This window comes from Varanus komodoensis, unplaced genomic scaffold (genome assembly GCF_004798865.1).
Source record: "Varanus komodoensis strain SLA01 unplaced genomic scaffold, ASM479886v1 scaffold26, whole genome shotgun sequence".
Taxonomy (NCBI): Eukaryota; Metazoa; Chordata; class Lepidosauria; order Squamata; family Varanidae; genus Varanus; species Varanus komodoensis.
The window spans coordinates 8,637,698-8,659,759 of NW_025335684.1; the positions used below are offsets into that span (position 1 = coordinate 8,637,698).

The following is a 22,062-nucleotide window of genomic DNA, read 5'->3' on the forward strand; positions in this document are numbered from 1 at the left end:
CATTGCAGCTTTAAAAGAGCTGTCCGTGGTGTTGGACTCCATCCCCCAAATAGGTTCACCACCATGGACTTCATGGACTGTGCCTATAAAGTTCAGAATAAAAGCTGAAATGGATAAGGAGCTGCACTGACATATTAGTTCCCACTCTGCCCTGCCAGGAACCCTGGTAACAGAACTCTCAGGACTGTCTCCTTTTTCTCTAGGCTTACAGAAGTCGTGCGAAGCAGCCTCATCAACTTAAGGAAAGCCATCAAAGGCCTCGTACTGATGTCTTCAGAGCTCGATGATGTTTTCAACAGCATGTTGGTGGGGAAAGTGCCGAACATGTGGGCAGCCAAGTCCTACCCATCGCTGAAGCCACTGGGGAGTTACATCTCGGACCTACTCATGCGGCTGGTCTTCTTCCAGGTATGCTTCGGGCATTGAATAATCTTTTGCAGCAGTTTCATATAGATGGTAAAGCACTTGGGGGATGAGACAGAAGCCTGGGGGCCACTGCAGGCCAACGGCCATGGAACTGGACACTGATCCCCCAACACCACCTTCTGGCAGAGCCCAAGACAGTGCCCCAAGCCCAAGCCCTGCCCAGTGGGCCCAAAGGCCCGTCCATTGGCAGTTGGAGCATTTCGATCACTGCCATATCGCATCCTGTAGACAAGGAAAGGCAATTTTTTTTTGGACATACATTTGCAAATTGGGCTTAATCAGCCATTGCTGCTGCTGCTTTGTTGTATGAATATTTATTATTGGTGTATTTTCACTATCATTTTTTCTGCTTGTTTTTGTACACCAGTATTGTAGAAAATTCAAATATATAAACATTAAATGACAATGACAGATCAGTGCTCCAGACTAAATTGTGTGCAAACCAAAGATATTTATGTCAAATTTCAATTAACTATGGGATTTTATGATTGGTGAGAACAAGATTTCAAATGCTTTACTGTTAAGTATAATCAAGTCCATTCCAATGGATTCTTCATGATACAAACCTTGAATATGTATATATTTTGAAACAATTACACTCTATTCCTGGGTTTTGCATCTTTAAGCCTTATGTAATTTACAAACCTTGGATTTATTGATATTTTCTGCCAGCCAAATTATGGCACCAGATTGTAATGTTTATACATTTGAATATTGTGCTTTATAGATTGACATTCATTTAACAGCAAAGCTAAGTAATTTGGAATTCCATCATCTCAGGTTCTTTGCCTTTACAACTTTACAGGTAAATATGTGTAGGTTTTTAAAAATTCCATGTAACATGTATATTTGTTTGCCCATTTACCAGGAGTGGATCAAGCATGGACCACCAAACGTATTTTGGATATCGGGTTTTTACTTTACACAGTCTTTCTTGACTGGTGTTTCACAGAACTATGCCAGAAAATACACCATCCCAATAGATCATATTGGATTTGAATTTGAGGTAGAGTATGTGAACTAATTTCATTTCATGCTTAAGTGTTTCTGCCACATAATGTGAGGGCTGTAGGTACCGTAGAGAAAATCACTGCTTTTCCTACATAGGGTATAAAATGTTAGTAAACTGCTACAAGACAGAGGTGTAGAACACACTATTCAGCAACACAAATAGAGGGTGAAGCTTGAAGATAGTTGAAGTGGTAGCCAAAAATGTGGGAAAAGAAAGCCTGTGACTGCCGAGGTCAGCTTTGCTGAGGAAGTAAATTTAGAGGAATGATTCGCTGGTGGAGAGGATGTGTGATTGATGGACAGAGTCAGTGAGGCTGTCCTTGACACGAAAAACAGAGTAGAAGAAAGAAGTAGAGGGAAGCTAGCGGTTGCAGGGATGCCTGGAAGGGCCTCAGAAGAAAATAAAGGGAGATACAAGAGAAGCCATCAACTTACGGACATATGTGGGGAGAGCCCCAAATCAAAGGGGAACGACAGCCCAGTTCTGGAGCATAAGTTCTGCATGCAAAAGGCTCCATATTTGCTTCTCCACTTGAAAGGATCAGGTTACAAATGATGGGAAGGGACCTTTCTCTGCTTGTGCCTTGGGGAACCACCAGTGCTCAGAGTGGACCGTACTGGACTAGATGGACGCAAGTGGGATACATAAACAGCCTCCAGCATTAGGGAAAATTCACCAACGTATAACTTTAGCCGTAGGATTATTTTTTTAGGAACACTTGACTGGAGCAGAGGCAGCGAGAAGAAGTTGCAAGTGGCCTAGACACAAGAAGAGTGGGCTAGTCTTTTCTGATAGGTTCCCAAATTTATCTTCACTCATTTGTCATCAGCACACCTATGATAGCAAGGATGGGGTGTTTGCTCGGTACCCGGAAACAATAAGGCCATCTGTACTGTAAAACTTTGTTGTTGCTAAAGAGGTACCTATCCTTTTCTTTCCCCAAAACATAGATTTCTGAAGCTGCATTCTCTAGAGCCCATTCAGAGCTTTCAAAGGCCAGAAACAGTAGAGGCTGTTTTTCTACTTAATTGATCCCTTAGTGTTGGGAGGTAATAGTAAAATATTAAATAATGGATGGCATATATTAGTGCTGAACTGAAAAAACAAAACAGAAACCACACCCCAGAAACTCAGGGATCGACCATAGTCCTATTTCAAAATCAGCCTTTGGGGAATTGTAGAGAAATGGGTTCAAAATAATAAGTCCAGAGAGCATTACAAACTAAAATATAATGAGCTGATGGAGACACTGGGGGTCGGGTGGAGAGGAGGGACCCTGGGACATAGCTTTTGTGGATGCTGTTTATTCTTTCTGTTTAAGAAGCTTGTCATGAACTGAGAGGGCAGAAAAAAAGCCCTGTGGAAATTCTGGCCATTTCTGGACAACTCTAATCAGGAGGGATAACATTTCCAGTTTCTGTTCTACAGACAGCATTTTTTTGGCCTCTACAAATCTCCGCTAGGCTTCATGGCCAACAAGAATAGGACAGATTTCCAGCCTTGGATGCCAGCAGCGCTGCACAAAATGAGCGTGGGGACGTGCTGGAGACGAAGTGTATCGGGCTTTTCCCTGGTGCATTTCTAATGCTAGGAAAGGAAGTGTAGCTCAGCAGCAAAGTGTATTATCTGCATGCAGAAGGTACTGGGTTGAAATGTTTTCATCTCAGTTTAAAAGGCTGGAAAAGAGGCAAAGATAGAAAATGAGTAGTGAAGGTGCAATAGCAGGAAGATGACTGATGGACGATAGAGATCACGGGTCCACTGAAGCTGATGTGACACAGGAAATCACTGAACACGTCAAGGCCTGGGGCCGGCTGCAGCCTTCCTCGAGCCCCAGTCCAGCTCTCCCAACAGGCACACTCCCTCCCCATGGCCCTGCTCCCTCTTGCATCGCCACCAATCATTTGCTCTTCTCCCCATCCCAAAATTTACAATAACTCTCCTGAATCGCAGGCAGTAAGAGCTGTGAATTAACATAAATCGGTACTTTTGGCCCCACATCTTTTGCCTTCAGGATGAAAAAGCTTCAGCTCCACTGCTAAAAGAAGCACTGAGGCAAAACGGCAGGCAACAGAACGGGAAGGGTTTTTCTTTTCTTTGCATTTTTGTGGCGGAGGTTGGACACGATGAGAACGTGACGCCCACTTCATACCCCCTATTTTGGCCAAATGCCCGTCTTTTTCAGCTTCCAGTAGTGACTTCAAGATAAGCCCTGCAGGATGCATTGTGGTCGATCCTTTATTCCCTAGGATCCAGGCCATGTTCTAATCGCCACTACTTCTTGTTTCCCTGATTAGGTAACGAGGCAGGAGCACAATATGGAGCGGATGCCTGAAGACGGGGCCTACGTTAAGGGGCTTTTTTTGGAAGGAGCCCGGTGGGACAGGGAAATCATGCAGATTGGCGACTCTTTCCCCAAGATCCTGTATGATGTCCTGCCTATCATTTGGCTGAAGCCTGGAGAGAGTGCCAGGTTCTTGCATGAAAGGATCTACTTATGCCCCGTCTACAAAACCAGTGCCAGGAGAGGCACCTTATCTACCACAGGCCATTCCACCAATTATGTCCTCTCCATCGAGCTCCCTTCTGACCTTCCCCAGAAACACTGGATAAATCGGGGTGTAGCAGCACTTTGCCAACTGGATGACTGAACTGTTTACACGAATGCCATAAGCCAGCACTTTCCAATTAAAAGATTTACTCTTTGGAACCGACAGCATTTAATATTATTTAAAGCCACAGCCTTGTTATCAGACCATCTGCTTCCTCTATTGTTTTACAGTCTTTCGGTATTAAGACATGGGGAAGCGGAGCCTTCCTTCCCGCTGCTCTGACAGACATACTTTCGGCGATCCCTTCACTCCCAGGGTGACTCAGGAGGGTGTTCTCTGATGGAGGAAGCAAAAGGGGCTGCTGCCAGATCCTCTGTCGCTGAACCTGGAGAAGGGATTGGAGACTGGAAAGGCTGCAGGAAAAAAGCAACCAAAATTATCAAAAGCCCGGACCAACCTTCCTTCAAGAAGAAAGGTTATAATGTTGGAGGCTTTTGAACTTGGAAAAATGGTCATGAGGGATATGACGCATGGTGTCTTTTCCCTATTTTATAGGGATGGGCAAGGTTTACCATTTCAGTTCCCAAATACTCAATCCTGAATTCATTCTGAACACTGATATTCAAAGTTTGCCTGAATTTCATGGCACATTTTTCTTTACATTTCTCCTAATACATATTTTTGCCTAAGCATTTTTCAAAAGGGATGCAGGTGGCACAGTGGTTTAAACCGCTGTGCTGCTGGGCTGGTTGATCGAAAGGTCGCCAGTTCGAATCTGCACAACGGGGTGAGTTCCTGTTGCTCCGTCCCTGCTCCTGCCAACCTTGCAGTTCAAAAGCATGCAAATGCAAGTAGATGAAAAGGTACCACTTCAGTGGGAAGGTTACAGCGCTCTGTGCACTTCGGTGTTTAGTCATGCTGGCCACATGACCACGGAGACTGTCTGCAGGCAAACGCTGGCTCCCTCGGCCAGGAAACGGAGAGGAGCACCGCCCCCGAGAGTCAGGCATGACTGGACTTAATGTCAAGGGGAAACCTTTACCTTAAGCATTTTTCAGCAAGTAATTTTATAAATATAATGATTTTTAAAATTATTTTTCACTAGTATATATATTTTGTTCTTACACTTCCCTAATATACTCATTTTGGTATAACCTTTTTGACTGTGAGTACAAAATTTGAAAGGTAACCTATGCTTGACTTGTATACTTGTTCAAAAATGCAAAATCAGATAAATTTACAGAATGCAAACTGAAAATCTTTCTTCTCTATCCCTTCTCTCTAGTTGGGCCCATCATCATCATCATAAATAAATGAATATTTATTCTTTTTATACCCCACCTTTTTTTTTTTTTTTTTGCTTCCAAGCAGCTCAAGGTAGCTTTCCTAATTCTCTTCTTCCTCACTCTTATCCTCACAACAACCCTGTGAGGTAGGCTGGGCTGAGGGCCTGTGACTGGCCTAAAGTCACCCAGTGAGCTCCATGGCTGAATGGGACTAGAACCGGATTGTCTGGGTCTCAGCCCCACTCTTAACTCTTAACCCTGGCTTTCCGTGAACGATGAGAGGTTCAGGACAGACAAAAGGCCATGCTTCTTCTTTGTGGTGCATAAACTATGGAATTTTCTGCAACGAGATGGAAGGATGACTGCCTTGGGCAACTTCAGAAGTGGATTAGATACATTTATAGAGGGTGATGAGGTTATCCGTGATTCCTACTCAAAATGGCTATATATTACATAGAGTCTTAAAACCTGTTGATACTGGTTTCTGGGTTTCTGTGGGAAGGTGTAGTTCGGCTTGGGAGCTTCCATTAAGCATCTGCTTGAGCACCGTGGGAACAGAATGCAGGCCTGGGTGAGGCCGTGGCCTGAGCCAGCACCACTCTTGCATTTTTATCGCTTTGTTCTGCTTTCTCCACGTTCTGCCATCCTTGTCCTTACGGACATCTCTTGCTGGTCTCCAGCTTCTGACTGCAATTCCAGAAGGCCTTCTCTGCCCTCGGCCTTCCACCCTCACCACAAATGGTCCCCTTTCTCTTGGTTTCAGAAGGAAAGGATCACTGCTGGAGGTTACTTCCCTCCCTGAAAAAAGAAAAACTGGGCAGACATTTGGACTTACATGCTGATACAAGCTAACCTGTGCTTAGTGCTTCAGGGGAGCACACCTGGCAGGAAGGAAAGCAGTTCGATGAGCGGCAACCTGAAAGGGAGGTCGAGTCAAAGAAGGCACCGACATGCACGCAGCTGGGTGAAAGGCCTGCAGGCCAGCAGCAGAAGACTGCATTGAGGGCATCTGTCTCGGCTCTCATCCCAGTAAGAAGCCCAGCAGCAACCCCAAGAGCCTCTGGCCCCTGCTGACTTGGCTCTTTGCCATCACCTTTCCTCTCTGAGCATGACCATTAACCCACTGTACCTATTTTGGTTCTGTTGCGGAACTGAGATTCCGACTGTATACAAAGTACTCTACCTTCCTGATTTTCTGCTACGTAACCTCTAAGTGGAGCTGTACTATAGCAGAATAAAGCAGAGTCAGAAAATACATTCTTTTTCTTTAACTTTCACGAATACTTCATTTTTGCTGCTGTAAAAAACTGAAAATACTCTTCCAAAAATCAGAAACTAGAATTCCCTTCATCCCTTAACATGGATTATATTGGTTAGGGTTGATGGGAGCTGTAGGCCAAAAGAGCTGGAGGGCCGCCAGTTGCCTGCCCTTAGGCTAGTAGCTTTGATGCCATGTCTTCCTCAGACATTCCCAAGAACAGTCCGGCAGTTTCTTTTTGTAAACAGCGCATGTATAATTTTAAATAAAGCATCATAACAACTTGCAAACACATAAATATACAACTGGTGCTTAAACAGCTTCTTAAAGAGGCAGGAAAATGTGGAAGAAGTTGCAAGAAAAAACAGGTTTGTTCTGGAGGAAAAAAATGCACCACCTCCTGTTTCTAGGTGCATCTGGACACACCTGCTGTTGTGCTATGCCTTCCAATGTTCTCATCTGGAAGTTTTTGTTGACTGCAAAAGTATTTTCTGCTGATGCATTTTTCCCTTGAAAGAGCTCAAAACGTTTTGAAAGTACATATCTCAGGTGAAATAACTTGCAGTTTTCAAGAACATGGCCTTTTCAGGATACGCTGATAAAATTTACAGTTGGAAATACATAACTATTAAACATATAAGAAAGTGAAGTTATATTTTCCCAAGAGTTATCTGTTTTGGAGGCTGCTCAATTCATGGGGGTGCAGGAGTTAGCCAGGGGCATCAAGTGAGGTGTTTGCCTGCAGAACTGAGCTCTGAGCTTATTCCATACCCATTTGGTAATATTGACTCAGCTAATTAGGCTGAGCTGAGCCTTATCAGGCCAGCTCACTCACCCTCTGTATATGCTGCAATATATTGAAGCAATTTAGCCTATTCAGATATGGAACTTAAAGGAGGAGGATTTAAATAACTGCATATCCAAGTGCGGCTGAAGCATAATAGTTAACTTAAGCTGTGAGTGGATCAGCCAAATTTAAGGTGACAAAAGCAGTGACTGACTGGAGACTAATCTGTAATTTCAGTCCTTGGGAGGAATAACTCAAACCTCTCGCAATAGGTTGATTCCAGAAAAGCTGCACAAAAAGACCATTCTGCCTTAGCAGATCTGAATGAGTCTTTGCGTTGCTGCTACGCAGTCATTTCCTGAAAGGGAGGATGAGTACAACTGCTGTGCTTTTATGATGTCAGTGAAAAGGTTCCCAACTTGATTCTGCCTTGTTCACCAAATATCTTGGCTAGCCATGTGCAATGTGGGGAAATTCAGCATTTGATTTCAGGAACAACTGATCCAGCAGCTCATATGTTTGTGACAAGGAGCAATGTGGTCTTCAAAACCAATCTGCCAGTACAATCCTGTACATGCATACCCAGAAGTAGGGATGTGGGTGAAATTTGTGTGGCCCACATTTTAATGTGAACCAACTGAACTTGCACTGTGCGAGCTAATATGCAAACCAGAATGCATTTGTCCTTCCCTTTTCACAGTTCTTTGGATGTAATTCTCCCATAAAACTACAAACATTATGGAAAATCGCATGCCATGAGGCATATATTATGGAAAGGGCTAGCAAAATAACATGCACAGTAATTGAAATTATTTGCAAGAATATGTAGAAAATTGTTTGATTTCTGTGTGGACTTTAAAAGGATACCTATATTGTTACAGGAATGGGATGAGCAAAACAGGTTTGTCCATATGTACTACAAAGTAACCTCTTTGACTTGAGTGGGACTGATTCCCATACAAATATGTATAGGTTTGCAGCTGCAATATCTATTCAGACTGAAGGTCTGACATGAGGGTGACAAGAAGCCTTGGTATTGACAGTAATCACCAGTGCAAAGAGTGATGACTTCATCTATAGCAGTTCTGTATTACTACAAATTCCATTATACTCAGCTAGTATGCTGGCTGGAGATAGTGGGAACTGTAGTCCGGCTCATCCGGAGGGAACCGGTTGAGGTGGTGGAAGGTTCATCGAAAAGCTTAAGCTCCACCAGACTTGCTTCTTGCGTCACATTTACTTGATTACTAATTTCTTTTATTGATGATTCAGCTGTTGACACTTAAGAAATACCAGACAGTTTTAATCATCTTTAGTCATCTCCTGCTTGCAATCAAGTAGGTTCTTAACCTTAAGGAAAGTGTCAGTGAGCACTAACCAGCTTCTTCTTCTTCTTCTTTTTAAACCATTGTGGGCGTGAAACTTATCTGCCAAACAGTCCTGGATGATATTGGCTGTAGCCTGAAACTGGATTATGAAACTTCATCATAAGATTTCAAATAGACTGGCTTGGAAAGCTTTCTCAGCTTTTCCTGATGTCGAAACGCTCGGCCTTGCTGCGGTGCGAGTCCCATTGGAGGCAGATGAATCTACACATGCAGAGACAAAAAAGTAAGTCGGACACGGGAGGATCCAGAGCTGCTCAGTGTATGCACTGCCACCGTTTCTTTGTTCCAGCACTCCCACCTCTCGGTGCATCAGTGCGGGAGGCTGACTGGTGGGCCGTTTGACCGGCTTGTCGGGTAAAGACCTCACGTCAACCTTCCTCAGCCTAGTGTCCTGCAGAGGTTGTGGACTGCAATTCCCAGCATTCCTGAAAGGCCATGCTAGCTGGGACTGATGGGAGTTGAAGTTCAAAACACTGGGAAGGCTTTAGGCTGGGGAAAGCTGACAGAAATCATTTTCAGGATGTATTTCACCACCTGTAAAAGGCCTGTAACAACATACACCGTTTTGTAGCAATTGATGGGGTGGCTGAGGTCTGTAAGCTTTCTGTGTGACTGGAAGGGCAATCATAGGGAAGGACCATTACCGGCATCCTGGAATCCTTCTTGCAGGGACGTTGAGTGCTGAGTGGAGGACATGCCTGGTGATTTGTGAATGACAGGAGGGGGATGCTGAATATCGCTTGACAGTTAAAAACTGGGAACCAATGCTACATACTAATTAAACTTCAAATGAACGTCCTGATTCTCCAAGCCACCATGATACTGAAAGGCCTTCATTTTAATGAGTCTGAAAAATGAGACTGCTTTGAAGATCAGCAACTACAGTCCTGACTCAACCTGACTCATGCACTTAATGCTAATTGCTGCTAGAAAAGCAGCTGCACGTATTCCCCAATTTAAGCTTAGTATATGCGAGATTCTGCTGAGCATAGGAACAAATAATATAAGAATCCTACTTACAGGCCTTGGGTAGGGGATGTGGTAGTGCAGTCCGATCTCGACCCTCGCCTTGCACTCTTCTACGCATTGCTTAATCAGCTCAGGATCTGTTAGCTAGTCAAGCAACACAGAGGAAGACAAACATTAAAGCAGCCAGTTGCCACAAGGTGCTCTGTAATCAATGGGAAAATTAAAACTGCCTCAGAGATTAACTGCTGTAAGCCGTCCTGAGATATTTATATAAAGAATGGCATACAAAAGTTTTTAAACAACAACAACTTGTGTGGGTTCTCCCTCGCCAAGGAAAGGGCACTTTTTAAATTACCTGCTTTCCTGCCAAAGGCAGCTAACAGCAGGACGTTCCAAACAAGTTAGCCACCAATGGAGGAAGGCACGAAACAAACGGTGGCCACACAGCCCATATTCCTGCAGCAGAGGGGAAGGGTGGCTGTGGAGCTCCTTTGCCTGGCGGTGCCCGTCTGAGTCAGCAGGCAAAGTAAGGACGCCCCAATGGGCTTCCACCAAGAGGGTGTTCCGAAGCATCAAACGCAAGGGAAAAGGCTCTGCTTGTCGTACCCACCCACTGCTTTCCAGGCTAGAAGGCGTGGGGACCTCTGCTCCTCTGGTCACCAGACTGTTGGCCCAGCTAGCTCAGCATTCTCTACACCAGAGGTGCAGAACCAAGACTCTGCGAGCCAAAACCCAGCCTTCCAGGCTCCCTAATGAGGCCACCCTCTTTCTCCACTTGCTTGGTGTTGATAGGTGTGAAAGGATGATCTGAAACAAGGGAGTAGAGATTTAAAAAGATAACCAAGAAAATTACTCAGCCCAGAGGAGGGGAGGGGCCAAAATCAGATAGCACAAGGTATGGGGAAACAGGCAGGTAGGCAGGAGGGCCAAATACTTCCTGATTGCTTATTGACAAGCTGGGCAGAACAAAATGAGCCTATTGTAGCCCACCAGGGGCAGGGCTGGATTGGGCAGAAGGGCCGGTGTTGGGGCAGAAAGAGTGTAACTCTTTGGACCCTATTAGCCAATTAGGGGAAAGGAAGAGGGAACAAGCGGCCGGGAGCAGGGTTCAAAAGGGGGGAGCGAACATGTGCTCAGGTGAACAGAAGGATGGGAAGGAAACCGTTCCATTCTGTTCCCTTCATTGCAATAATGTTTTAAAAAGAACTCTCTGCATGCCTGGAATATTTTTCTCTTCCGACGGAAAGGAAAGAGTGTTTTTTAACAGTGTTATCCCAGCTTCTCCACAGTTTCCCCCTCACCATCCTAAAAGACTGAAGTGCCTCCCCTAAAGTTTAGTTACTGGCTGCAAGAGCTCGATGCTAAAAGATGCTGGCGTTTTTGGTACAAGCCTTTTGCTCTGCTCACCACTGAAATATGGTCCCAAGAGTTCCTCTAAAACGGAATTCATCCCGCAGGCTGTAAGAGGCTCAGCAGCCCTTGCTTGTATGGACTAGCAGGGACTTTCCTTGAGAATTTGGCTCTTGTTACACAAACACAAAGGCTTCCTGCTTGCAGCTTTCAAAGGGGAAGGAGACCAATGCACAATGGAGGCAGAGCATACTGGGGTCAAGGCTGGCTGTGGCACTCCAGAACAGAGCAACGCAAACATATAATAAATAAACAAACTCTGCTGAAGTGCCACCGAAATCCTTTGGTCTCAGAATATGGTTAAATACAAGGGATCTCTGCTTTTTCTTCTGGATGGGGTTCTGAGCAATGCTTGACTATGTGTGTACAATTAGTCCAAATCAACTAAATATCTGCTTATCAACAGGTGTGTGAAAGAAGCTCAGAATAGTTCTGGGTTCTAGCATGGAGTAACTAACTGGAGCTATTTTTGTGCTTAACCATTTAGAGTAACCTGTCCTTGCATTAAATTGCAGATCTAATCAAACCAAGCACAACACGGTATGGTAACGCAAGGGTGCACTGTGGGACCACAACTCCCTGGCCACTGGCCATCTGGTAGGGCAGATGGGAGCAGGGAGCCCACCTGCATCTGTAGGACCACACCCAAGGGATACAATATTCCCTAAGGAACTTCTCTCTGCGTCCATGATATTCTCAGCAGTTTGAAGTGTATGATCTGGGAGCCCTCAGAAAGGGTCCTTCATCTACCCATCTATACTGGGTAGAAGTGTTACTTCATAGTATTTGCTCAGGCACAACAAGTCATCTCGATGCGTTATGAGAACAAAGCTTTGAAGAAGGAATTCTTAAAGCAGGGGCAGAACCTTTTTCACTCGGAAGGCCAAGTTCCGTTTCAGAGAACAGCATCCTGGTGGTGAGAGGGTGCAAAATAACACCACAGTTTGGCTGGATGCTCTTTGTGCCACTGTCGGTGCCTTAGGAGAGACATTCCTACCTTTTAGACGTGAAGGAAGAAATATGCCAACACTGGGAACCCACCAAACCATTTGCTAGTGGGGGGAAGGGTGTGTGGCCATTTGGGGAACACTTGGCAGGCTAGATTTGGCTTCTGGACCTGGGGTTCAGCACTTATACCCTAAAACAAGGAATATGTCATGGTTACCCTCCAACTCTGAGAACGTACATTTAAGGAGACATCCTCAGCCCTGTACTTCACTTGCCCAGATGCCGTGGGCGTCTTCTTGTCGAGAAATTCCATGTAGTGAAACGACCAGAGCAGTGCAGGAGAGCTGGTTCTCCCGCCAACCCACTCAGGTGCCGCGCAGGGTGCAGTGGAAGAGAAGCCCTCCCTGTGCGCTCCCTTCTCTACCAGCGTGTCTGGCAGGAGGTTTGCGCAGGTGCCTGCACCCGCTTGCTGAGAGCACCTGGTCTTCGCTGCCATGCTGTCTGTGGAAGGATTTACAGGGTAGGACTGGTCCAGTCAAAGATTTGAAAATGACCCCCATGCGACCCAGCTGATCATCCCAGGCATGAAGACTACTGCAAAGACTACTGAAATGCGAAGACTACTGAACTTTGGGTGGCCAAAATAGAAGGGACAGAGAGAATGCAAATCTCCATAAGATGTATGGACATTGACTTATGCCCACAGGCAACATTTAGAATCAATGCCTAGCATTTAAATGCAAATACAAGATACCTCTCTGAATGGGTGTAACTGGTGTTACACCAGCTGGGCTTCCGCTCTTCCTTCTTAGAGCTCTTTTGCTTTACCTTGGTCCTTCAAACCAAGGACAGACTCCTTACACCCTTTCAGTCAGAGGACTGTCATCTATAAAGCAGGGCCACTCTGCTGTATTACCACATCATGAACACGTGATGAAGCCACTGTTACAAGAACTACAACTTGCTTCCCCATCTGAGGAGCTGAACGTTCTGATTGCAGCCAAGAGTCTAAAAAGAGCCAACAGTCTTTGGATAAAGGACACTTGTGCCTACCAGCATGGATGAAATGGGAGAAAAACCACTCCCTTGCCATTTTGGATGTTAAGGCAGAGCCATAACTATTCAGCAACACAGACAAGCTTGGAAAATACTTACATTTTTATTCTTTTGGAATAGTGTTTTAGCTTCATTTATAATATACTGTTTTTCTTTTATGGTCTCTTCCATCTGTCTGGATGCCGATTGCCATTTTTTGGCTATTCGGAATATCTTGCGGTAAAGGCCAAGAACTTCTTGACGAGTGACTGGCGTCATCTAGTGAAATAGGAACATAACCCATAAACATTTGGGATGAGAAAAAAGGGCCTCCAAACAGATGGGACATTTTCACACACTCTTTAATTAGTTTTCAATATTTTATTGGCTTTCTCAGTGAATGTGAAAGGATCCAAAGTGGCAGAAAACTACTATTATCTGCAAACCAGCCAGAATATTTACTTTTTCATGCACCAAATGAGGAAAAACCCATCCTGCTTATATAAGTAACATGCCACATTATTCACGCTTTATTCAAGCATGCAGAGATCTACGCTTGATCCTCCAGTGCTTAAATTTGGATTTTAAAAAGAGTCGCTTTGGAAATCAGGCTCACCCTCATTTAGAACTACCTTTTCTTGTGCAAACAGACATACTATCAAATGGGGAAAGGGTCTGTGTGAACCAAGCTGTATGTATAGTGAATTAACAAGTTGAGGAGAAGGTCAATTCTTGGTGAAAAATGCAAATTCCATCCCAAGGATCATTGGAAAACAGACAGAAAATAATATGGCAAGTATACAGTTGGTTAAAGAAATGGAAGCAAAGAGTTGGCATTGGGACATTTCTCACAATGAAAGGGTTTAAACAGGATGTGGATTGGGACCCATTTTTAAATCTTGTTCAGTAATGAGCTGGAGTTAGAGTAAGTAGTACAGTGGTTACATTTGCTGATGAACACAAAGGAATTTGCTTCTGAGTAGACATCATTGGAATGCATTGTTGAATTCCTAAAGCTTTAATTAGTGGGGTGGGCAAGGAAGAAATCAACAGAAATTGGGGGCCAAACCCACCATGCACATGTAGGTGTGTTCTCCAGCTGCACAAAGCGAGCACATGATCCGAGCCAACCATCCCATAAAAAGAAAGGCTTGAGTGAAAGCACCCCAGTGCACACATTCATCTTACATCCCAGAACAGAAGGTCTTCTGTTGTCTGGGGCTGCTGATCTTTTTCTGGCAGTGCTTTCTGCGAACTAAAGACTAAGTTTTTGTTGTTTACAAGTTCGGACAGTGATTCTCAACAAAATGAGTATAATGATCCCTTTCTTACCATTGTCATTTGGAAGAAACCGATGGCAAATGTTTAACTAAGACCTAGTAGATTTCAAAGAGCCAGAAGGGATACATGGGCCAGTGGGTGGCCCTTTAGGGCAATTTAGAAACTGGACCGCTTAAAAGAGATTGCTAGTCCTACAGCTGGGGATTGGGGATCTAATTCATCTGGGCAATTTACCCGGCAAAACGGACAGAAGCCACTCCTCTGACAAGGGAACCGTACCATCCTGCTCATGTTCTCTGCTTTGGAGCTGCCCCAACCGTTTGGCCGCAGGAAGTGTGAGGCAGGGGGACCTTTTTCTCTGGAGGGGTACCGTCTTTTGAGGGTGATCTGTCTAGGACTGCCTGCTATTGGCAGGCAGGGCTGAAGGCCTTCCTCGCAATCCTCCTTCCGTTCCCCTCTTTCGCTGGCAAAGAAGCGCTACCCAGGTGTAGAGGCCGTGCCCTGCGTGCATGCAGGTGGTCCCTGTTCAGTCCCTGGTGCCTCCAAGCAAGGCCAGAAGAACAGCTGCCTGATTCCTTGGGGAGTTGCTGCCAGTCAGTGTTGACAATATGGGGCTATATGGCTCAAGGCCTGGCTCCGTATAAGGCACCTTCCTATGATCTTGGCTAGGGAGAGGCAGGAGCCCAGTGCTAGAGCGAATGCTTTGCATGCTGACGTTCTCGCGGTCAGTACGTGGCATCTTCAGGTAGGGCTGGGAAAAACTTCTGAGGCTCTAGAAAGCCAGAGCTGCCAGTTAGTGTTGACAATACTAGGCTAGATGGACCAAGGGTCTGACAAAGTATGAGGGCGCTTTCTGTGTTCTCCACCCAGTGAGGCCCTTGGAAAAGGGGCAAACCCCCCTTGCCAGAGGTCAGCACAGATCAGCTGTGGGACTTACTAGGCTGAGTGCTGCAGGCCACCCGCCTCCGGCCTACGCAAACACTGAGCCATTTGCCACGTGGCCTCTCCACCCTTGCGCTACCTTCGCAGGCCCTTTGCCAGGAGCGATGCCTCCCTTGCTAGGTAAATCAAGTCACGGGTAGGGAGGATCTTGCTTGGAAAACCAAGAGCAGGCCTCGTGATCTAGCAGTCCGTTCGATCCCACGCTGCCTCATTTGTTGTCTTGATGACAATCCTGCAAGTTGGACTAAGCGGTATTGACTGGCTGAACCTAAGTCGCCCAGCAGCCTTTGGAGCTGGAATGAAAAGACGTAACAATGAAGGCAGGAGAGCATGGAGGTTACCGGTGTTCGTGGTGCGACAGCGGGGACAAAAGAGGGGCGTGAGAATGCCAGCTTCTGACTGGTGTTTCTTCAGCAGCTGATGGTCTGCAAGGGCAGCTTCTTTGAGCACCATAAGCGAGGAAGCCAAGTCGACCAGACATCTGCTTATAACAAAAACGGTTAAAGAGCCAAGTTGTGCTTGGGGTGCTTGACAATGCAAGCCTAGTTGCAGGCACCCTGATTGCTCCTTAATGCCCCCCAGTTCAGCCTTCTTCAGCCAGGGGCCTCCCAAATCTGTGGGCCTGCAAAGCCCATCATCCCCAGCTGACATTCCCCCCCCCCCAGTCCACGTGTGGAGAAATTACATTGGTGAGATCAGCAGAGGATAGTCTAGTCTTTGTTCTCTATCCAACATGTAGCACTGCTCTCTGGGCTCCTTTCCAAAATGCTGCTGTTGTATGTCCCGTTTTGTTGTTTTCCAAGCTAAATTGTATCGTTTAGCTGAAGCCATGTCCACAGTTGCTCCACAGCTGGGAAAAGTGACAGATCATAATTCATACTACTCGCACATAACACCTAAAAGTCACTGGGTCAAAATTCATCCTTGGGGAAAGATTAGCGAAGAGAATCCGCAGAGTTGTGGTGGGGCAGCGCAGAATTCCTATAGGGAGCATGAACAGCTGGTACGTGCTTAGCTCCCGTGACACCAAGCGACAGGGCAGTGTGAGGACTCTTTGCCTGGTTAAAGAGATTGCGTCTCCCCAGCGCATGGCACGCATCAAATCTTCAGCTTCCTTGGCAGAAACAGAATTTATCTCCCCTCTTTGGCAACAGTCAGTCTGGTGGAACAGCACAGGGAGTGCCAGATTAACCTTGCTCTGTCTCGTAGATATCAGTGCGTGGTGCTGCTGGTTTCAGCAAAGAAGAGCAGGATACTTAGGTTCCTGAAGTGGGTACGAGTTATTTGGAAAAATACTAAGTCTTGTGGGCTCCAGTTATCTGCACATGGAATTAGGCAAGCTGGCGGGTTGCAATGTACACAGTCTTGGTGAAATCAAATGTCAAGCAATTGCTGGTTGCTCCTGGATCCTGGCCGTGGTGGTCTAAGAAAACCTGGGTGCCTTCCAGACCATTCTGGTGGGCATGGAAGAGCCGAATCTATGAGCCCCTGGCTTGGGAAGGTTGGAGTAAGAGCAGCCCTTCTGGCTTGCACCAGCCGCAGTGGTGTGTGTGTGTGTGTGTGTGTGTGCACGTTTTCTCCCAGTAGCATTGGATGGTGGTAGCGACATGAGTGTCCCTCCCATTGTGGGTTGGGATGTTCTGATGCCATTTCCAGGTGAGGATCATGGTTGGCTCCCTCTTAGGAAAACGGTTTCCTATCCAGTGGTTCCGGAGCCAGCTCTGCCATGTCCTGTTTGGAGGCATCCCACCTGCTAATTCTGGCCGAAAAGCAATTTGGCTGGCCAAGGGGCCCTAACTTAAAGGGAAGAGCACGGGCTTTGCCTGCTGGAGGTCACGGGTTCAAGCCTGGCATCTCCGGGTGGAGCTAGGGAGGAATTCTCCTTGAAGCACTGGCGAGTCAGGCTGAACAATACGGGACAAATAGCTTGACGCAGTCTCAGGCAGCCCCATTTGAGAGGGGCTGAGAGGTTGGCAGAGAGATGCTTCCAAGAGATCCTCACCAACCCCAGCAATAAGCACTGGGGGATGGGAAGGGGGCTGGATTGCTTGGTAAGTGAGCAGCAAAAATAGAAGTGCTATGGTAGAAGTTCTCTGGAGTTGGGATGGGGCAAAAATATCGCAGTGGTCTAAATAGTAATGTCTCTGAGTAATTCTTCTCCACCTTCTCTCTTTTGGAGATAATCTCTGATACACGGTGTGTGTCCCTTTCCACCTCCCACTGCTTTCACTCAGATCAATGCAGCCCATTGAGAAGATGTTCTAAAAATGTTTGTGGTTTGTGGGTTGCAGCTAGAAAACCACAATCACACAACAAGCCCTGCTATCACTTTGTCATCTTTTCCATTTGGAGTTATTTCTTCAAAGCTTAGGCCCCCAGGTTGAGAGAAAGGCATTCATTTTAAGACGGAAGTGCTTTTGCTCTTCTCCTGCCCGCAGAGTTTTGAATGTTGATTTTGCATTTAATTTCATGTTGTTTAAAATGACCCAACTGCTTGCCTCTATATCTAGCTCCCTGCTGTAAGAAGTGGTGGGAAACATATGCTATCACTCCTGGTGCCCACAGATCCCATGAGCCCCAGCCAGGCCAATGGTCAGGGATGCTGGAACTTGTAGTTTACAACATCTGGCAGGCTCCAGGTTGCCTATTCTGGAATTGCAGTCAAGGCTATGTTCAGATTTACAGGTGGACACAATCCACGGAGAGCCTTTCCCATTTGTGACAGCCACTTATAGAGCGATCCTGTGCATATCTATTCAACAGTAAGTCCCAATCTAGGTGTGCAGGATTGCAGCCTGAGTTTTTATGCTTAGGAGAAGGGGGCAATTTGGCTAAAATTGGGTGGAACCAAAGAGTGGAATTTGTGGATTTTGTTTCCAGAATAATTTGAACACCGGGGAATATGCCGCATGTGGGTGCCATTTTCAGCACAACTACCAGCTAGTGTAATTCTACCCTAAGTAAACAGCAGGCCCATTTTTGTAATATTCCATCTCATCTGCTGCAATTGCAATCTTGAGCAAATAGCAAAATCCCCTGGAATGGTGGCACCTATGGCCAAGAAACATCATTTGTTTGATTTCAGAAAGTGGTGAAGACCGCTTAGTGGGAGTAAAGTATGGAAACTTTGGGAGTATTGTTGGTGTAAAGAATACCCTAGAATGCTAGAGGCCAACACTCCTTACTCTGAGGTACTGAGGACTTCCAGTGGGTAGGAAATACTCTTTCTTTGGGTGCAAATTACAGAATGGTAAGCATGAACCCCCTAACTGGTTCACCTTCTTTTTAATGAAAAGTGACTCTGGGAAGCTGCAGCTCTGAGGGAAGGAACCATTGGAGTGCAGGACGCTTCCATCGTTCTTCCTGAGACTGTTCTTCCTATTTAAAAGTTGGACTGAGTTCTTGTGAACAGAGCTCTGTTCATAATACACTCCTGCAAGATGGTAGGAAGAGAGAACTTTAACTGCTTCCTTTTTCTTCCTGCAACCCCTTGAAAAGCTGCTCTGGAGGGGTGGTGATTCCCTAGAATGGTGTGGGAGTTGGCACAGGAAGGCTGTGGGCCAGAACTGGTGAAAATCACGTCCTTCTCCTTTCCTTTCTCCAGCGAGAACCTCTCTGGATCTGAACTCCTTTGGCGATAGCAAAGAGCCTTCTCTTTGCGGGAGGGCTCCAGCAGGGGGAGGTTGTGAAAGCACCCAGAACCCTACACCAGGCCATGGGTTTGGGGGGTGGATTCGATGCAGCCCTTCCATGCGCCTTGTCGGGTCTGGATGACACAAGCAGCAGCACACCACAAGGGAGATGAGGCAAATTGCACAGCATGTGAAGCATGAAAAAGAAGCCACTGTAACTTCTTTTCCCACTCATCACTCCAGCCCAGCATCTCAATCCAGCCCATTGTTCCCGTACGTGCATTTTCATGTGATACGCCATTTGGCCAAAGGAATTCCTTTTTGCCTTATTCTTGTGACTTGATACACATCAGTCCTGATTTATACAGGGAGTTGTTGGATTCTGCCTGCTAACCTTACGAGTAAGGGGTGCTACAGTAGTGGCATGCCATTCACAGGCCAGCACAGTCTTAAGGGCAGAAGGTAACTGCAGAAATCCAACAGATAAAGTGTTTCCTTATCTGTGCAACACCACTGCCTGCAGATGCTGCAATGTTTCAATTTCTGCCAGTGTTTAGACCTTCAAGACACAGGAGTCCCACTAGGAAAGCAGGCGGCAATATAAATTTGCGATCTGGGCGTCAGTTAACAGTCCTTTCGCCCAAGTATAGGCAGGCTCCATCTCATTCAAATAGGACTGTTCTGAGGTCAGGGTCTTCCATCCATCTTGACATTGGTGACGCCATTTTGTCACTACACTCAAGCGCTTTAGCGCCTCCTAGCGGAGAGGGCAGGTACAAGGCATGCGCAGGTCTCCGGGAGGGGCAGCATCACCACCTGGCCTGTACCAATATGCGAAAGGGGTGGACAATCCCAGCCAGCCCCTCCTAGTTCTAAACCGCGTCTCTTTGCCTCCATGAGACACACCTTTCCCCTCTCCCATCTGGTCCCGCTTCATCTTTCCTTTCTCCTTCCTCATCCATTCGCTCCCCTTCTCCAGCCTGCCAAGTAGCACAGCCCAACCCCCGATCGATCCTCGCCCCCTCACTCACCTCAGAAGCCCACGAGAGAGACGCTGAAAAAAAGAGGTCCCTTTTGCCCTTATCCTGCGTGCAGCGTCAAGCGTGCCGGGGCGCGCTTTGCACGTCATCGCGCCGCCAGCTGACTCTCCGCAGAGGCACCACCCCCCGGAAGTGATGCAGGGAGGCTGAGCTCGAGTGGGAGCTTTGGTAAGGAGCTTGTGCGAAAGGGGGGTGGCGGTGCGAGAATTGGACTGTTTCTCTTCCCGTAACCGTTGCGGGTTGGGCAGCGGAGCCTCCCGCGAGTGCCCCCCGGGTCTTCCTCCTCGCGCGGGCGTCTCCGGGGCCGCCTGCCCCTCCCGGAGCCGCTGGCAGCCTGCTCGGCTCCCTTCCTCCTGTGCGGGGAGGCTGCTGCTGCCGCTTCTGCTTCTGCTTCTTCTTTCCCCTCTGGGCTGCCCTCAGCTGGACAGGCAGGAAAAGAGGAAGAAGCGAGGCTGTTTCCCGGGGCAAGGCGCGTCGAGTTCCCTCTCGGGGGGCGAACTGGGGGCTAGCCATGTGTAGCCCTTATCTGCCCCCGCAGGAGAAGTGGGGGCATAGGCGAGGGTGGTGGGAGTGCCCCTCCCTTCCCCCCATTGGGAACATGTAAGCCTCCACTCCCCCACCCCATCGCGGCCCCCCAAAGAAGGTCCCATTCTTCTTTTCCTCCTTTCTCAAGAAGGTGAGTTCGTTGGAATCTCTGGTCAGTTTTTGCGGGGGTGGGGTGGGAAAGGCGCGTTCCCCTTCCTCAGGCTAGACGCAGGCTTACAGTTCTGCCGTCGGAGGGATTGCTCAAAAGGAAGAGGTGCGACCTTCCAAGGGGCTTGCTTCCAAGTAAGTGTGTGGGTTTGCAGACCTTTAATGCGTGACTTCAAGCTGTAGATGGCAGGATAGGAGCTTTAGCTTCAACTACCCTGGTGGGGGGGGGGGCGGGCGGGTTGGACAGGGGTAGTTCCAGCGCTAATGAAATAATATATCCTGCCTGCTTCACTCACACGCACTATTATTTTTCATTTGAATGCTTTCTCCCAGCCACTCTTAATCCTTCAGGCTGGATGTTAAAGATCCATGTAGAAGCCAACCCTCTGCATGTTTATGCAGAAGGAAGCGCCTCTCAGCTCAAAGGGGTTTACTGCTAAGCAAGTCGATGTAGGATTGCAGCTGTTTAATGTGTGACTCGCAGTGGTGGGGGTGCAGCTTTCGGGTCAGTGACCCATGTGTGCTAAGAGGTGGGTGAGTAAAAAAGATTGAACATACTTAAACAGATTGCACACTCCCTTCTTAGAAATTTTTGAAATGTGCCATCATCTGATTTTTTTCCCCCCTGAATTTGTGACAGGAGGTTTTCCTGCCTTCTACAGTCAAATAAATACTAATGTTCTTTGGAGGCAGTACTCATTTGATCGAGCCATTCTGCCTTGCATGCGGTGATGTGCTTAAACTGATTCTCCTTCCTTCATTATCTGTCTGTACAGGGAACTATTATAATCTGCATCAATGAGCATAGAACTCGGAGATAGTGGCTTTTGATCTAGATTACTGTTTTCAAGGGAGTGGGGGACTGATCCTGCGCTCTCTCCTCACCTCCCTCTCCCAAGTGGGAACATTTACAACTTTTTCCCACCACAAGTAAAAGGTATCAGCATCCTAGACAGTTCATGGTCAAAGGTTGGTTGGTTGGACTCTGGTCACAGTGCATCATTTTAGGGATGCTTCCATGTCCAAGGTTGCATCCTGCTCTCTCATTTGTATCACCAAGTGAACAAACAGTATGAGAAACAGCCTGCTCTGTGAGGTGGGTCTTTGGTCTGAATGAACTGGGCTGTTGCTATTTTCTCCTGTATCTGTCACTCATCCAGGGCAGCTTCTGTTGAAGCTTTGAAGGACTCGCATACTGCCATTTTATGTGAATAAAAAAGTGGTGCTCCTTTCTATACGTACATATATGCACACTTTCAGTAATATAGGTATTAAAAACTGTTAGTTTTTGAGAGTGGCAAACCTGGTGGTGATAGTTTTTGTTTGGTATTAATGATTGTAGAGTCCAGGGGCAGAATTAGACTGTGTGCAAGCTTGTTTTGCCATATTTAGCCTTGGATGTT

The 22,062-nt window shown here is 46.7% G+C and overlaps 3 protein-coding genes across 11 annotated transcripts in view; 2 read left to right on the forward strand and 1 right to left on the reverse strand.

Annotated features, from left to right (window-relative positions):
• The window catches only part of DNAH3 (dynein axonemal heavy chain 3), an 89,538-nt gene extending 85,390 nt beyond the window's left edge, over window positions 1–4,148 (forward strand). For all 3 annotated transcript variants that reach the window (XM_044433719.1, XM_044433717.1, XM_044433716.1), the window contains 3 exons: window positions 204–408; window positions 1,295–1,432; window positions 3,736–4,148. In XM_044433719.1, the coding sequence (XP_044289654.1) occupies window positions 204–408; window positions 1,295–1,432; window positions 3,736–4,089 (697 nt within the window). In that variant the 3' untranslated portion in view covers window positions 4,090–4,148. The remainder of the gene's footprint in view (window positions 1–203; window positions 409–1,294; window positions 1,433–3,735) is intronic.
• A 4,408-nt stretch (window positions 4,149–8,556) lies between these two features.
• LYRM1 (LYR motif containing 1) lies at window positions 8,557–20,066 on the reverse strand. Of its 2 annotated transcripts, XM_044433833.1 has the most exons (5): window positions 19,958–19,987; window positions 15,636–15,775; window positions 13,192–13,350; window positions 9,730–9,822; window positions 8,557–8,910 (listed from the first exon to the last, which is right to left on the reverse strand). In XM_044433833.1, the coding sequence occupies exons 3-5, from the start codon at window positions 13,348–13,350 to the stop codon at window positions 8,794–8,796; spliced, it is 369 nt and encodes a 122-aa protein (XP_044289768.1). In that variant the 5' UTR covers window positions 15,636–15,775; window positions 19,958–19,987; the 3' UTR covers window positions 8,557–8,793. The 2 variants fall into 2 exon arrangements, with proteins under 2 accessions (XP_044289768.1, XP_044289769.1); XM_044433834.1 differs by lacking the exon at window positions 15,636–15,775 and having other exon boundaries at window positions 19,958–20,066.
• Window positions 20,067–20,094: 28 nt separating this feature from the next.
• DCUN1D3 (defective in cullin neddylation 1 domain containing 3) overlaps window positions 20,095–22,062 on the forward strand; it is a 38,745-nt gene continuing 36,777 nt past the window's right edge. For 3 of the 6 annotated variants that reach the window (XM_044433844.1, XM_044433843.1, XM_044433847.1), the window contains exon 1: window positions 20,678–20,794. The gene's annotated coding sequence lies outside the window, so the exon portion shown is untranslated. Of the gene's footprint in view, window positions 20,135–20,619; window positions 20,643–20,677; window positions 20,795–22,062 lie in introns of those variants that run through there. The other 3 variants (XM_044433845.1, XM_044433848.1, XM_044433846.1) reach the window with 3 other exon arrangements.